This window comes from Thunnus thynnus, chromosome 18 (assembly GCF_963924715.1).
Source record: "Thunnus thynnus chromosome 18, fThuThy2.1, whole genome shotgun sequence".
Classification (NCBI taxonomy): domain Eukaryota; kingdom Metazoa; phylum Chordata; class Actinopteri; order Scombriformes; family Scombridae; genus Thunnus; species Thunnus thynnus.
Genome location: NC_089534.1, coordinates 3,897,427 through 3,911,197, shown reverse-complemented (window position 1 = coordinate 3,911,197; position 13,771 = coordinate 3,897,427). Strand labels below are relative to the sequence as shown.

The following is a 13,771-nucleotide window of genomic DNA, read 5'->3' as shown; positions in this document are numbered from 1 at the left end:
TCATCCTGCATTATAAATTGATTTCTTTACCTGAAACATCTACAGTTTGTCATAACTGGACCTTTATTTTGAAAATCTAACAGCAGCGATGAAGAGTTTGTGCCAGAAATCTTTCATATCATCCAGCTGCTGCAGCGGTTCTCAACCTTGTCTCACTGACCCCTAAATACAAAATTAAAGGATCAATGTGACAAATGAGGAGATGATCTTTCCTTCTCAGACTGATGAATCATTTTTAGAGGCCTGAGGACATACAGCAGACGAAAGTTTGGACACAAATTCCTAAAAGTGTGTCCAAACTTTTGACTGATACAATATTTGTCAAAAAAGAACCAAAGACAAGAGAAATGTCTGTTTTGTTCCTTATTTTGTTCCCAATTATCTCACAAACTCTCAGATTAATCTTGTAGGTTCTTGTTTGGTCCTGAGACACAGACTGGAAACCACGATCGAAGACAGGAAGTCATAAACACACAAAGTTAAAGTTACATACAATCTGTCTGTCTGCTTGTCCTGCAAGTTTCCAAACAGTCTTTGTTTCACCAAACTAACAACCTACTGCAACATTAAGACAAACTACTGGTCAGCTTTTAGTTTATCCACCTTTCCTGCTCCATCACTGGTTAACACACAGTTCACTGATGCCATCTAGTGCTCACAAACTAAACGACCAGAAAGAATCACCTCTCTGTGGTTTCTGCTCCTCTGAACTGGATCAGAGTCTGCAGAGAAGCAGCTACGAAAATAGATGAGCTGCAACTTCACACGAGACATCAGATATCTGAGTTCAGGAGAGAAACCTCTGAGATGTTAGTCAGATGAGTAGTGACTAATCACAAACTACAACAGCACAACAGTAAATACCAGTTAGGGCTGCAACTAATATTTATGTCCATTATCTTCTCTTTTAATTCAGAAAACAATGACAACTGATCACTACAGCACAAAGTGACATCATCCGTTGTCTGGTTTTGTCCGACTTTCGATCCAAAGCTTAAAAATATTCAATTTACAATAATGTGAGAAGAAGAAAAGCAGCAAATTCTCACATTTAAAAACCTGAAACCATCAAATGTTTGATAGTTTTGCTTGAAAAATGATTTAAATGATTCAATTCGATCAAAACGTTTGCAGAAATGTGTTAAATCCACTTTGGCTGACTTACTATAATTTGATTATTACACGTTTATTAATCAGTAAAGGATGATGTATTCTCTGGGTTTACTGCCATTAAATAAATCTATTATACTGTTTCAGTTTCCTCCTGATTTTAACACACAGTATTACTGGTTTGTTACTGTCAGGTTGTCAGTTGTGAACCTTGTTTCACTACGATGTCAAACACAGACTGAAGTGGAGCTGCTGTCAGGAACATGATGTTATGGGTTCATGTGTGATAATCAACTTCTTTAATCTCTCTTGTCTCACTAAACTCACCAACTGACAGCGACAGGATGTAAATATCACAGCGAGCAGTGATTCAGTGTTCGTTGTTATTCTGTGTGAACTGGTGACGACATCACAACCTCTGCTGCTGCTGCTCCGCTGGAACAACAGACATAAAGGAGCCTGTGAGCGGCGTCGTGCTGCAGTGCAGAGTGACGCACAGAATAACAAGAGGTCTGAGTCCTGGAGAACACCGTGTTTGTGAGCTGTGAACGGTGCAGCCATCTGTCACCGTCACACACATACAGAGACACACTCACAGATACACACACACACACACACACACACACACACACAGATACACACACACACACACACACACACGCACACACACACACACACACACAGATACACACACACACACACAGATACACACACACACACACACACACACACGCACACACACACACACACACACAGATACACACACACACACACAGATACACACACGCACAGACACACACACACACACACACACACAGATGAAACGAGGAACAAAAGATGAGAAAAAAAGAACAAAAAAGTTGAAGACAAATAATTATTTTCTATTTAAAACATTTAGAGGCTGCAACTAATGATTATTTTCATTATCGATTAATCTGCTGATTATTGTCTCGATTAATCATTTAGTCTTTAAAATGTCAGATAATAGTGAAGAATTCCTGTCGTAGTTTTCATCAGTCCAGTTTGATGTCTTCAAATGTCCAAAACCCCCAAAGTTTTAAATTTACAGTCATGTAAAAAACACAAAAGATAAAAAACTGGAAGCAGCAAATTTTTGCTTGAAGAACAACTAAAATGATTATTCAATTATCCAAATAGTTGCCAATTAATTTTCTGTCGATCAACTAATCTATTAATTCGACTAGAGAAAGGACAAAACGGAGGGTAAAACCGTCTCCATCATAAATAAACAGAAAACAGCCTCCAGTGAGGTAAGAATGGTGAAAAAATCTGATTTAATGCTGTCAGACTGAAGAGGAAACAGTAGAACAGAACTGATTTAAACACTTATTTCTCCAGTGACAAACAAACAGGAAAACCAGTCGACTCCAACAAACATGTGAAATAGTGTTAAAATGCACAGATGGCAGATCTGTGTAGACGAGACACACAGATCTAAAACTCTGTCTTCATCTTTCTTCACACTGTTTGTGTATTTTTTGCAGAAAACACCATGAAACCAACAGCAGCCACGTGTTAAAACCATGAAGTCCTTTATTTACAAACTGTAAACTGTCCAAAAACTGTCAAACAACACTCAACACTTCCACTTAAAAAAATATATCCATGCCTCGTCCATTATGTACAAGAAATCATAACAGAGATGAGCAAATCTTTCATTTCACCATCTTTTAAATGAACAAAATTCCTATTTTTTTTTTTTTTGGACAGTTTTTCAAACTGGATCTAAAGATGAAATGTACATTTTAATGTGAAGTTATTATACAGTATCAGTTCTTACAATAAATACTGAAACTTGAAGAGAAATGATTTCCTGCTTTACAGTGTTTGATTTAAAGTTACTACAAGGAACTTTCACTTCCTGTTGATTTCAGCGCCCCCTGTGGACAAAAGCAGTAGTGTTTATCTGGAATGAGGACTGCGTTTACCATGATCACCTTCGCCTCGAGTCGTAAAGATCTAACGTGAAGCAAAGTAAAGTTTAGTTTTCATACCGTTCATACAGCGAGGTCACAGGTACGGCGGGTCCTTTATTCCTGTTACACCGCCGCTCGCTCTCTTCATTCACTCTCTAGCTCGCTCGACCACCGCTGCTGTCTCTCTCTCTCTCTCTCTCTCTCGTTCGTGCTTTCTCATCTTTTTTAAAATGAGTCCAACTTTACTTTTAAAGTTAAAGAGAAGAGTCCTCCCTCACGCTACAACGCTACATGTAACGTAAACATACAGTCGGTTCTTCTGGTCTGCGTGTTATAATTTGTTTCGTCTGATTTTGGGGGGAAACATTTATAATAATTATATAGAAATAATCTTCATGCTGATGGTCTTGTTTGTTTATGTAGGTCATATAGAAGCATCAGTATTAAACTGAGACTGTTTCATAACCACTTAGAAACTCATTGTTGTTGCTTTAATGTCATTTTTAATGTATGTTTTTTGGCACATTAGATAAAACAAAAGAAAACGTTGAAGCATTTTAAAATAGAAGCTGAATATTCGGCTTTTTTCCTTCATGAGTCAATAATGTCTGAACTGAGTTTGATAAACAGTTAATTCAGTAAATATCTGGAGATGATTGATGGCGGCTGCTTTGCTCCGTTATCACGTCCAAATCAAGTATTTGTCCTCGTCAGCAGCATTTTAACTTCAAGATTTAAAAAAAAAAAAAAAAAAAAAACCGTCATAAAATCCGTCCGTTCATATTCACATGCTGCAAAAAGACAGCGATAAGAAAGTAAACTATATACAATAAAACCTTTAACCACAGTTGAAGTCTTCGTTCTTTTCAGAGGGAATTTCTCTTTTTAACTTCTGAACTTCTCCAAAGTGAAGAAATTAGAATCAACCAGATGAATATTAGTATTTGTAGTAACATGTGTTGTTTATGAATCTGGACCTCTGGATGTTTTATCTTCATGTTGAAGGTTGAAGATGATCTGAAAATGTGACTGAGAACTTGATATGTGTGCAAACTCTGCACGGCACCGCTGAAGCTGCCTGCTGAGATAAAACACTGAGTAACAACGACTTGTTCATCATCACACGTCTTCATCGCTCCCTCCATCCCTGAGCTGCCTTTTTTTTAGCATCGTGCCGCTAGAGATGTTCTGATTGGCTGTCCCCTCCGTGTCGCCGTGACGACACTCCAGGTCAGCGCTGGTAGCGGAAGCGAGCGAGGAGAGGGAGATGGTCGGACGAGTGCTGGTGATTGGGCAGGCCGTTTACGTCCTCCAGCTCCGACTGGCCGACCAATGACAGCCTGCCCAGCAGCTGGAGGCCCCGCCCACCGGGAGGTGACGGAGACGCGATCGATTCTTTAAAGAAGAAGAAGAAGAAGAAGAAAAGAAAGGAAAGAAAGATGGTGACAGACAGGAGAAAAGATGTGAGAAAGTAGAAAGTAAGATAGAAAGTATGGAGGACTTTAAACATGATACTTTCTTCTTCTCTTAAATTAAAAAGAACGTAGTTTAGAGGAAGTGAGATGTGGAGGAAAGCATTTTGATTTTTGGTAGAGAAACTCAGGTATTATACTGACACCAGTGTCAAAAACGTTCAAAACTAGTCCTAGTTAGCACTTCAGTTGAGTGTGTGTGTGTGTGTGTGTGTGTGTGTGTGTGTGTGTGTGTGTGTGTGTGTGTGTGTGTGTGTGTGTGCGCGCGTGTGTGTGTGTGTGTGTTCGTACCTGCAGGAGTGTACAGGATGTAGTCCACCGTCATGGCCGTGCGGGAGTGGCAGGTGGTGATCTCAGGTCTCCCGTCAGGCGGCAGGCAGTGCTGGTAGGACGACTGCAGCTTCAGGCTGTGCTCGATCCTCGCTCTGCAGAAACACACACACACACACACACACACACATGCACAGGTTCAGAGTGTGTGTGTTGGTACAGACTGCAGACTCAGCTTTACACTTGGACTTCAGAAAGAGTGTTGATTCCAAATGATCAAATCAAAACATTAAACAGAAACTTGTGAAACTTCAACATAAACACATTTTACAGCTGCAGAGTGTTTCTGTCCAACTGAGTGTTTCACAAGGTCACATATTATAACTAAAAGGCTGCTCAGAGAGGGATGGAGAAAGGGATAAAAGGAGAAAGAAATGAAAAGAGAGATGTTACCTGTGGAAAGAAACAGCAGCTTTGGTTGCAAGTTCTTCTACTGTCAGATTAGAGATCGCTCCTTCTACTGCTGACAGACAGAGACGACAGGAACATAAGATAAGCTGAATAAACAAAGACTGAACGGACTGTAAACCACAACCAAACCTAGTAAACACAGTAGAACTACAGTAGAACTACAGTAGAACTACAGTAGAACTACAGTAGAACTACAGTAGAGTAGAACTCTGGTAGTTTTAGTGGTGAGTTTACCTGTCGGGCTGCTGGACGACGTCTCGGCAGCCTGTTTGTTCTCGTACTGACACTGCTGGTTGATTCCCAAACTGTGAGACCAGATGGGAGCCGTGAGGAGACGCTGACCTCTGGGACTGTTCTCCTGACCCGACACCTGCACGCACACACACACACACACACACACATAAAAAACATGATCAACGATCAAACAGTCGATCCGTAAAATGTCAGAAAATAGTGAAAAATGCCGAAGCTGACGTGTTAAAATGACCAGATTTGTCTGAACAACAGTTGAAACCCACTCACCATGCCGATCTGCAGGCCCTGGTACTCCAGGCTGCCGGTGGTCAGGAAGCTGTACAGCGGGCTCAAGGGGGTGGAGTTAAAATCTCCGCACAGAACAACCGGATTGCTCGACCCGTCCGGGAGGCGGGACAACCGTTTGATCTCGGCCAACAGGATGGCCAGCTGGGCCAGTTTGATGTCGCCTCGGCGGGGGTTGTAGAGGAGGTGAGTGTTGGCGACGCAGATGAACGCGGAGGGATCCGACCGGGCGGCGGCGTCGTTCGGCCGCAGCAGCACGACCAGTCCGATGTTGTCCCTGTCGAGGAGGGCGTCGCCGGGTCGGAAGAACTCGACGGGATTGGAGGAGAGGAGTGACAGGCGGGAGGTTTTGAAGATGACGGCACAACCGTCTGGTTTCTTCCCCGTTCGCTTCTTATATTCACACTGGTAGCCTGAAACACACACACACACACACACACACACACACACAGTTAGAAACATGATATGACATTTGTGTTTTTAAATATTTTTATTATGTTCATCGAAAGCAGAGTGTTGCCTCGTGTTTCAACTACTGCCACACACACACACACACACACACACACACACAGTACCTAGGTCCTGTAGAGCAGGTTTAATCTGGTTTTCATAGTGGTCCTGCTGGACTTCTTGAAGACAAAGGATCTAAGAACAAAAAAAGTGAGTATAAATGATGATGATAGCAGAATGTATGCTACATGGCCAAAAGTATGTGGACAGTCCTGTATACAAGTTAAGTTTACATGTCCACATACTTTTGGCCCTATCTTTTTGAATCCTGTATCCTACGGCTACATTCTGCCTGAACAGCCGTCTTATCCTCACAAGGATCATTAGAGTTTTATCTGATCTCATCTGCTCACATCAGCGTCGTACTGCCGGATCTCATTCAGCAGGTTGGGCAGCCGGTATTCCCATGGCAACACGCCGGGGTGACAGTGTTGGTACAGGTAGATGTTGTCCCGCAGCAGCTCCTGAGACAGGATGTTGTAGGACAGCACTGAGAAATCGAACGCTGCGTTCACCCCCGGCGGCTGCGGAAATGTTCTGCAGGTGGGAGACGACTCCCACTGTCTCTGAAGAGCTGAGGAGAGAGAGAGAGGCGAGGAAGATGAGGAGAGTTTAAAGATGCGGTGCGGTGACTTTTGTCTCCCCCTTCTGGCTGTGAGATGAATTACATGTCATAGACTCCGCTGTAGCCTCCTCCATCACTACTGTTATGGTTGTAAAACGGTGGATAAATTGTTTTGAGCGTCACACAACCACCGAGAAACGACTAGTTAAACTGTCAGAATTTGATCCGATCAGTCTGATAACATTTGGAAAGTCTAGAAGAGCCGCACGGTTTAATTATTCTATCCGGTTCAAGTTAGCAGAGTGCTAACAGGAAGTTAGCCGGTGAAGTCTCTGGTGTGCATGATGTCAAACCCGACACCAGATTAATATCTCCACTGTACTGATACATTAAACAGACGTTCATTTAGTTGTAAAAGTTCCAACCTGCAGGTTTATGACGGGTTTGAAGATGTGACTTTGCACCCTGTGATAACAGCAGCTTAACAACAGTAAGTAGATGTTCATTGAGCCATTCACTGCACCGACACTAAACCCAAACTGGAAACTCTACATTCAAATTTGACATTTTATGTGCATCATATAAGACCTGAGTGATATATATCAGATAAATTCAGATGGATCCACACTGTTCACAGGTGACTGATGGGTAACACAGTACGTCATGTGAGTCTCCTTCGTCTGTTTCAAATAATTTACTAAATGAACGTTAGCTCAGATCTGCGTTGTGCATCATAAGTTTGATTTTAATTATTTACAAACGGTCACTACTTGGAAGAACTGAACCGTATCACAGGTGTGAAAGCAGCTTGAATGACTAACAGGAAGATGTTTTATTTCAGCTGTCGTTTGTCAATGAACTACAACAGAAAGACGACGTGACTGAACTGAAAATCAAATAAATTGATCACTTTGATGGATTATTAGCATCAATCTGACAGTATCATGAAGTGAAGTCTGCAAGATAAAGACTAAAACCGTGTTGTATGTTTCTGCGGTGATGTAAAAACACACCGTGATGAGTGAACTGACCTTTCACTGGAACTTGCGGGCAGGTTCCAGGCGGAGGCGGCTGCCTGTCGGCCCCGGCAACCTGCCAGGGGTTCGGGGGAGGAGCTGTGCTGCGAGGCTGGGACTGACGCCCTCCTCCGTCTCTACTTCTGTCCCGGTCTTTAAACCAGGGGTTTGGTTTGTGCGTGACCTGTGTTTGCTGCTCAGGTTTGGACCCGGAGGTTTGAGTCCTGGACGCTGCGGGTTGGGAGTCTTTACGTCCTCCCTGCTGATGTGCGCTCCTCCCTCGATGCTGCGTTTCATCTCTACCGGCGCCGTCTCTTCGCTGCGTGTTTCCATCTCTGTCTTTATTCCCGCTTTTAGTCCTTTCCACGTCTTTATCTCTGCTGTTTTCCCTACTGCCGCCTTTTCCAGCTCCATGTTTCCCATCTTTGAAGCGGTGGTTCGGTCGGAAGCTGCCGTCGGCGCCGGGATCCAGGTGATGCTGCTCCCTCTTGGAGCCTCCATCCTTTGCTTTTCCTCCCGGTGCTCCTCCTCTGTTTCTTTCCCTTTCTTCGTTGCCGCCCTTCTCTTCTACACTCTTCCTCCGTTTGTGTGGCGGCCCTCTGTCGGAGCGCTCCATCATGAGGCCGGCAGAGGTGTTGAATGAACGCCAGCTACCGGCAGCGGCGGCGGCGCCTGGGTTGATGTTCTCGAGGTGTAACGTCCGACCGGAGGAAAGCTGACGGGCTGCTGGGTGGGAGCGGGGGAGTCGAGGAGGCCAGGGAGGAAATCCCCGCACCGTCCACCATGGAGGAGGAGCGGGGGTGAAATGGGGGCGGGAGGGGGAGGCGGAGGAGGCACCGCCGCTCCTGAAACCGGCCCTGCAGGGAGCAGCACGGCCGCGGCGAAGGAAGGAGGAGCCGAAGGAGCTCAACTGGCGAAGGAACATGGGGTGACTGGAGGGAAGAGAAGAGGAGCAGTATATTAATTCCAGTTCCATCTCTATATAAACATGTATGTATCTGTTTTTCACCCGTTTACATGAACATAACAGCGATACGTTTAATTATCTTTGTTCAGCTTGTTGTTGTTGTTTATCTCTCTGAAGATTGTTGTGTGTAAGAACATTGAGAGACACTAAACTGGAGTCATATTCCTTCTATACGTTAATATACTTGGCCTATAAAGCTGATTCTGATTATTTTATTTATTTATTTATTCCCGGAGCCAAACATGATGTCATCAAATTGTTTACTTTGTTCGATCAATAGCAGAAGAAAGCAGCACATCCTCACATTAGAGAAGCTTGGAAGCAGATAATGTGACACTTTTGCTTTATAAGTGATACTGAAATTATCAATCAATATCAAAATTGGTGATACATTTTCTGTCGACAAACTTAATCGATTAATTGACTAATTGGGTTGGTTGTAGTAGCGTTAAATATAGAACAAACAGAAAGAAAGAGTGAGATAAATCAAGACCTACTGATACTGAGTCACATCAGACACATTAAAACGTCTTTGTGCTTTATCAGCTTTTAAATCATTAGTTTTAGTAGATCGACGTCTGGAAGCTGTTTATTAAACGACTGTTAACTGTCAGTTTGCACTTTAAGACTCGTCATGAGCTGCGTTCAAGTCAGTGATGTGTAGATCATGAACGAGTCTGAGTCCTTTAAGTGAACGATGGGAGACGACTCCCGTCTGAGAGCTGATGTCTTTTTTCTTTCTTTCTTTTGTAAATTGATACAAGACTGAGAGAATAACAGGATGATCTTTTCTCCACACTGCTCATCCACACACTGAATGTTGTATTGATGTGTGTGTGACCAACAGCGTGTAATGACAAAGATCCCGTCCACACCGAACCCATCAGATATCAGTCAGATACTGACTCAGACAGCTGGATCTGGTATCAGACGCCATTATTTTAATAAATAACAATTCAGTGTTTTACAAATTTAGGAAAGCAATGTTTAAGTCGCCTGATTTTGCCTAAACACATAACAGAATGATCCCAGTCTCTTCCACACAGTGAGTCAAACAGCTTACTGATGAAACACTGGTATCAGATCATGAGGGGAGAACAGGGTTGATAGTAACACTTTTTATTTACATTTGAATCCCACAAAAACTGTTTCCTTAATAGATTCTCTTTCAATGTGTAAATGAAACCTGAAGTGTCAGCTGGGATTAGAGTGACGTTACTCTCTTTAAGCTTGTTCTGTTCAGAAGATGCAGACTGTCAAATATGTCTTGTGCACTGATGACAACCACTGTGAGGTTGTTAAAACATTTCATTGCATTGAAATGTAACATCCTAACATCTCCTGCATTAGAGAACATAAACAGGAAAATCCTTATATAACAATATTGTGCAGCTTCACATCTCTGACTGCCCTGAGCATCACATCTGGTGGAGTCAGGCCCTTGTTTGTCTTCCTGACAAAATTCCTGCTCATTTTTCTATCTAAAAAGAAAGAAAGGACTACATCTCTCACAGCATGCATGTGACAAGTATCCCAGCGGAGATTTTTTGCTACCGGCAAAGCTAACAAACACATGTTGTAGTGTACTAAAGTTCTCCTTTCATACTTTTTAATGGTAATAATTGTTTTATATTAAACTCATTGTGTTACAGCCTAGAAGAGAAACACTGAAGAGCTGGATATTTAAATTCTGATGTGAAAAGTCCTCTAACCTCAATGTGTTTTATTCCTGAAGTGACCTTGTAGGTGACCTCTGACCCTATCAGCCGATACCCAAAGCCCAGGTATCAGTATCAGTATTAGTGTCAGTATTGGTATCAGTATTAGTATTAGTATCAGTATTGGTATCGGGAGGCTGTTTTGAACAGTTCAATATGAATAAAACGTTCAATACACGTGTGTAATAGTGTTTGATGTTTTACATTATTTAAGGTTTTTATACCAAACATAATATACAACTGTGGTACTCTGGAATAAGGTTTAGTATAATTACATTGAACAGTTTAAGTGATATATGTTCATACATACCGATCATAAGTCAAAACATTGCTAAATTAAATGAAGAACCGTTTGGGAGCTGAAACAGCCAAATGATCCGGATCACTAACAAGAGCCAGAATTCCCACAAATAGTTCAGTCAATTTATGATTTTATTTGGAAAATTTTAACCAGAAGTTGTTATTTATGTTGCTGTTCTTCCTAAAATATCATGATGACAAACTAGAGCACAAATGTTGGTGTGTTTTATAGAATAATTAAGTTAGTTTGTTGTCTTTAGTTTTGTTGAATGAAAACATAATTCAGATTTCCTCTTTATTTTTAAATCCTGAGCAGCTAGCTGACATTAATGTACTCACTTCCCGCCGGCGGTGGAGAAAACATCGTTTATGTTTCGACTCGTCAGCAAACAGACAAATAATTATCTGTAAACATTATTTAAGTTTTAAATCGATGAGAACTCGAATAACAGGTTCTCTGTCCCCAACATAATACGTCACGCCTGACGTAGAAAGTAAGAGACGCGGAAACTTGTGCTGCATTTCTTAGCTTGTGTTTCCCAAAACGTAAAGAAACAGGCCGAGTAACACCACCTGGAATAGATTTTTGAGCTGAATCTCTTGTTTAAACCAAACAGGCAGCAAAATACCCCACACGCTGTTTTTTTCTTTACTATATAGTTCAAGAAGTGTCTCCTTTCATGAATTTACCGCTATTTTCTTCTAGCACATGATCGCTGGGCCGCTCCGTATTCATGCGGATAATACCGATTGTTCCGAACGCACGTGAATGCAGCACTGGAGCCTTCTGCTCGCGCTGGAACTTGTAGTCTCTTTGTTCCGTTGCCTAGCATCGACTGACAGTGAACGGACTACAAACGTCTCGGTGTGGCGGAAACAGTGGTCCGACTAGAAACATAACTAGCTCACCGATTCATCTTTTTTTCATCGAGAGCATCTTAAAATGTTACGATTTTTTACGTAGTAATAATCAGGTGTCATGGCTAAATTACACACAAGGGTGAAGCAGGTGGAAATACACAATCGCAGCGTTTTTCTTCATTTTTAGCTGTCTTGAAAATATAAGGTTTTTGCACAAACGAAAAGGTCATTGTACTTACGTAAAAGCGAGCCTCGTCTGGAGAACAGCGGCGCCGTTACAAACGGTTTAAAAAGAAAAGATGTCAGCTTCTAACGTGCGACATGTCCTATTAATCCATTTCGCTAAAGTCCAAAGTAAACCGGCTTAGAACAGATTAATGATTCACTGTGTGGTTAAAAATCACCGCTGGTCTGAAAGAAGAGAGCAGTCCGCACACATCCTCCCTCACTGCGGGTGTGTGTGTGTGAGTGTGTGTGTGTGTCTCTCTCTCTTCAGTTTATTGTGCTTTTAACCGCACGAAAGCAGCACCATAAAGCAGTGGTGGAAAATAACTATGTTCATTTACTCAAGTGCTGTATTTAAAGGTTGTAAGTACTCCACTTTGAATAATAATGTGAGTCTGATGTGGTTTTTCCACAAAAAAGTTCAATTATGTTGTTAAAATCCTTAAAATGACATCTACTCCTCCTCCCTCATTAAAAAAAATCCATAACTATAAATATGCAAATATTGTTCATTTCAGAAGTTTAACTGCTGGACACAAGATGTTTCCTCCTTCACTGTGAAGTGTCAGTGTTTGTTCACTGGAGGCTTTAAGTTTACACATCACACCTGTTTAAGTTGAATATTGAACCACAAGTGGCTCCAAACTGTTTGTGATGTCACACATCCTGCTCGTAGGCCTTAAAATCTTATTTTCAATGAGATCAGAGAAACTTTGAAACTTTCCTCTTCCAGTAGATGAACATGAAAACAAAGATCAAACATCCAACTTTAGGAACAAGAAGAAAAGGTACTTTGAGGTACTTGTACTTTACTTGAGTATTTCCATGTGATGCTACTTTATTCTTCCACTCCACTACAGTTCAGAGGGAAATATTGTACTTTCTACTCCACTACATTTATTTGACAGCTTTAGTTACTTTTCAGATGAAGATTTGACACAATGGATAATATAACAAGCTTTTAAAATACAACACATTGTTAAAGATGAAACCAGTGGTTTCCAACCTTTTTGGCCTTTGACGTCTTACAAAAAGCAGTGTGTAGTCGGGGTCACATTTCACATGTCTATGAGTTGTTAACAGCTCCACCAAATAGTGATTTTTCCCTCTAAACTTCTCACATGCTTTCATTTCAATAAATGTTCAAATGATCCAATATTTCAGCAAAAATCAAAGATTAGAGAAAAAGTCCAAAAACTGAAAACAGATTTGTGTATCAGAACTTTGTTTTTTCTTCTTTCCTCTCCCATTAATCATCTCACGACCCCTCAGATTTATCTGGTGTCCCTTTGGAGGGGCCCGACCCCTAGGTTGGGAACCACTGAACTAAACTAGCTAACTGTATATAAAGTAGTGTAAACTAGCTCCACCTCCAGCAGCTACAACAGTAACATGCTGCTCTAACACTGATGCTTCACTATTAATAATCTAATGATGTCATATATAATAATATATCAGTCAGAGGGACCAAACCACTACTTTTACTGCAATACTTTAACTACATCAAGCTCATAATACTTATGTATATTTACTGCAGTAGGATTTTTCATGCAGGACTTGTAATGTAGTATTTTTACATTTCTGTATTGGTATTTTTAACTAAGTAAAGGATCTGAAATACTTCTTCCACCACTACTGAGAACTATTTTTTATGTAAATTCATCAGAACATAATCAACACTCTCGTCTTATCAGCAAAAAGATGCCATCTACTTTAATTCTAATGGTCTAATAGAGCAATTGAGTTGAGACTATTGCGTACTTTAAATGGGAACAGCCTTAAAAGCACTTTTTAAAAAAGTAATTAGTT

The 13,771-nt window shown here is 41.4% G+C and overlaps 1 protein-coding gene across 4 annotated transcripts; it reads right to left on the bottom strand.

The window, feature by feature from the left end:
- Positions 1-2,646: 2,646 nt before the first annotated feature.
- angel2 (angel homolog 2 (Drosophila)) lies at positions 2,647-12,226 on the bottom strand. 4 transcript variants are annotated; one of them, XR_010924440.1, is made up of 10 exons: positions 11,216-11,367; positions 7,907-8,823; positions 6,664-6,884; positions 6,376-6,445; positions 5,783-6,213; positions 5,495-5,630; positions 5,243-5,312; positions 4,811-4,944; positions 3,294-4,442; positions 2,647-3,244 (listed from the first exon to the last, which is right to left on the bottom strand). XR_010924440.1 is itself a non-coding variant. In XM_067572414.1 (9 exons), the coding sequence occupies exons 2-9, from the start codon at positions 8,814-8,816 to the stop codon at positions 4,279-4,281; spliced, it is 2,136 nt and encodes a 711-aa protein (XP_067428515.1). In that variant the 5' UTR covers positions 8,817-8,823; positions 11,977-12,226; the 3' UTR covers positions 2,647-4,278. The 4 variants fall into 4 exon arrangements, 3 of the variants coding, with proteins under 3 accessions (XP_067428515.1, XP_067428514.1, XP_067428516.1); XM_067572414.1 differs by lacking the exon at positions 11,216-11,367 and adding an exon at positions 11,977-12,226 and having other exon boundaries at positions 2,647-4,442; XM_067572413.1 differs by having other exon boundaries at positions 2,647-4,442.
- Positions 12,227-13,771: the final 1,545 nt, after the last annotated feature.

Coding starts and splice junctions, on each gene's coding strand:
- angel2 (XM_067572414.1), bottom strand. CDS start 8,816: ATGTTCCTTCGCCAGTTGAGCTCCTTCGGCTCCTCCTTCCTTCGCCGC. Junction 5,631..5,782: donor AGGGCCTGCAGATCGGCATG/GTGAGTGGGTTT, acceptor GTGTGCGTGCAG/GTGTCGGGTCAGGAGAACAG. Junction 5,313..5,494: donor GTCGTCCAGCAGCCCGACAG/GTAAACTCACCA, acceptor TCTGTCTGTCAG/CAGTAGAAGGAGCGATCTCT.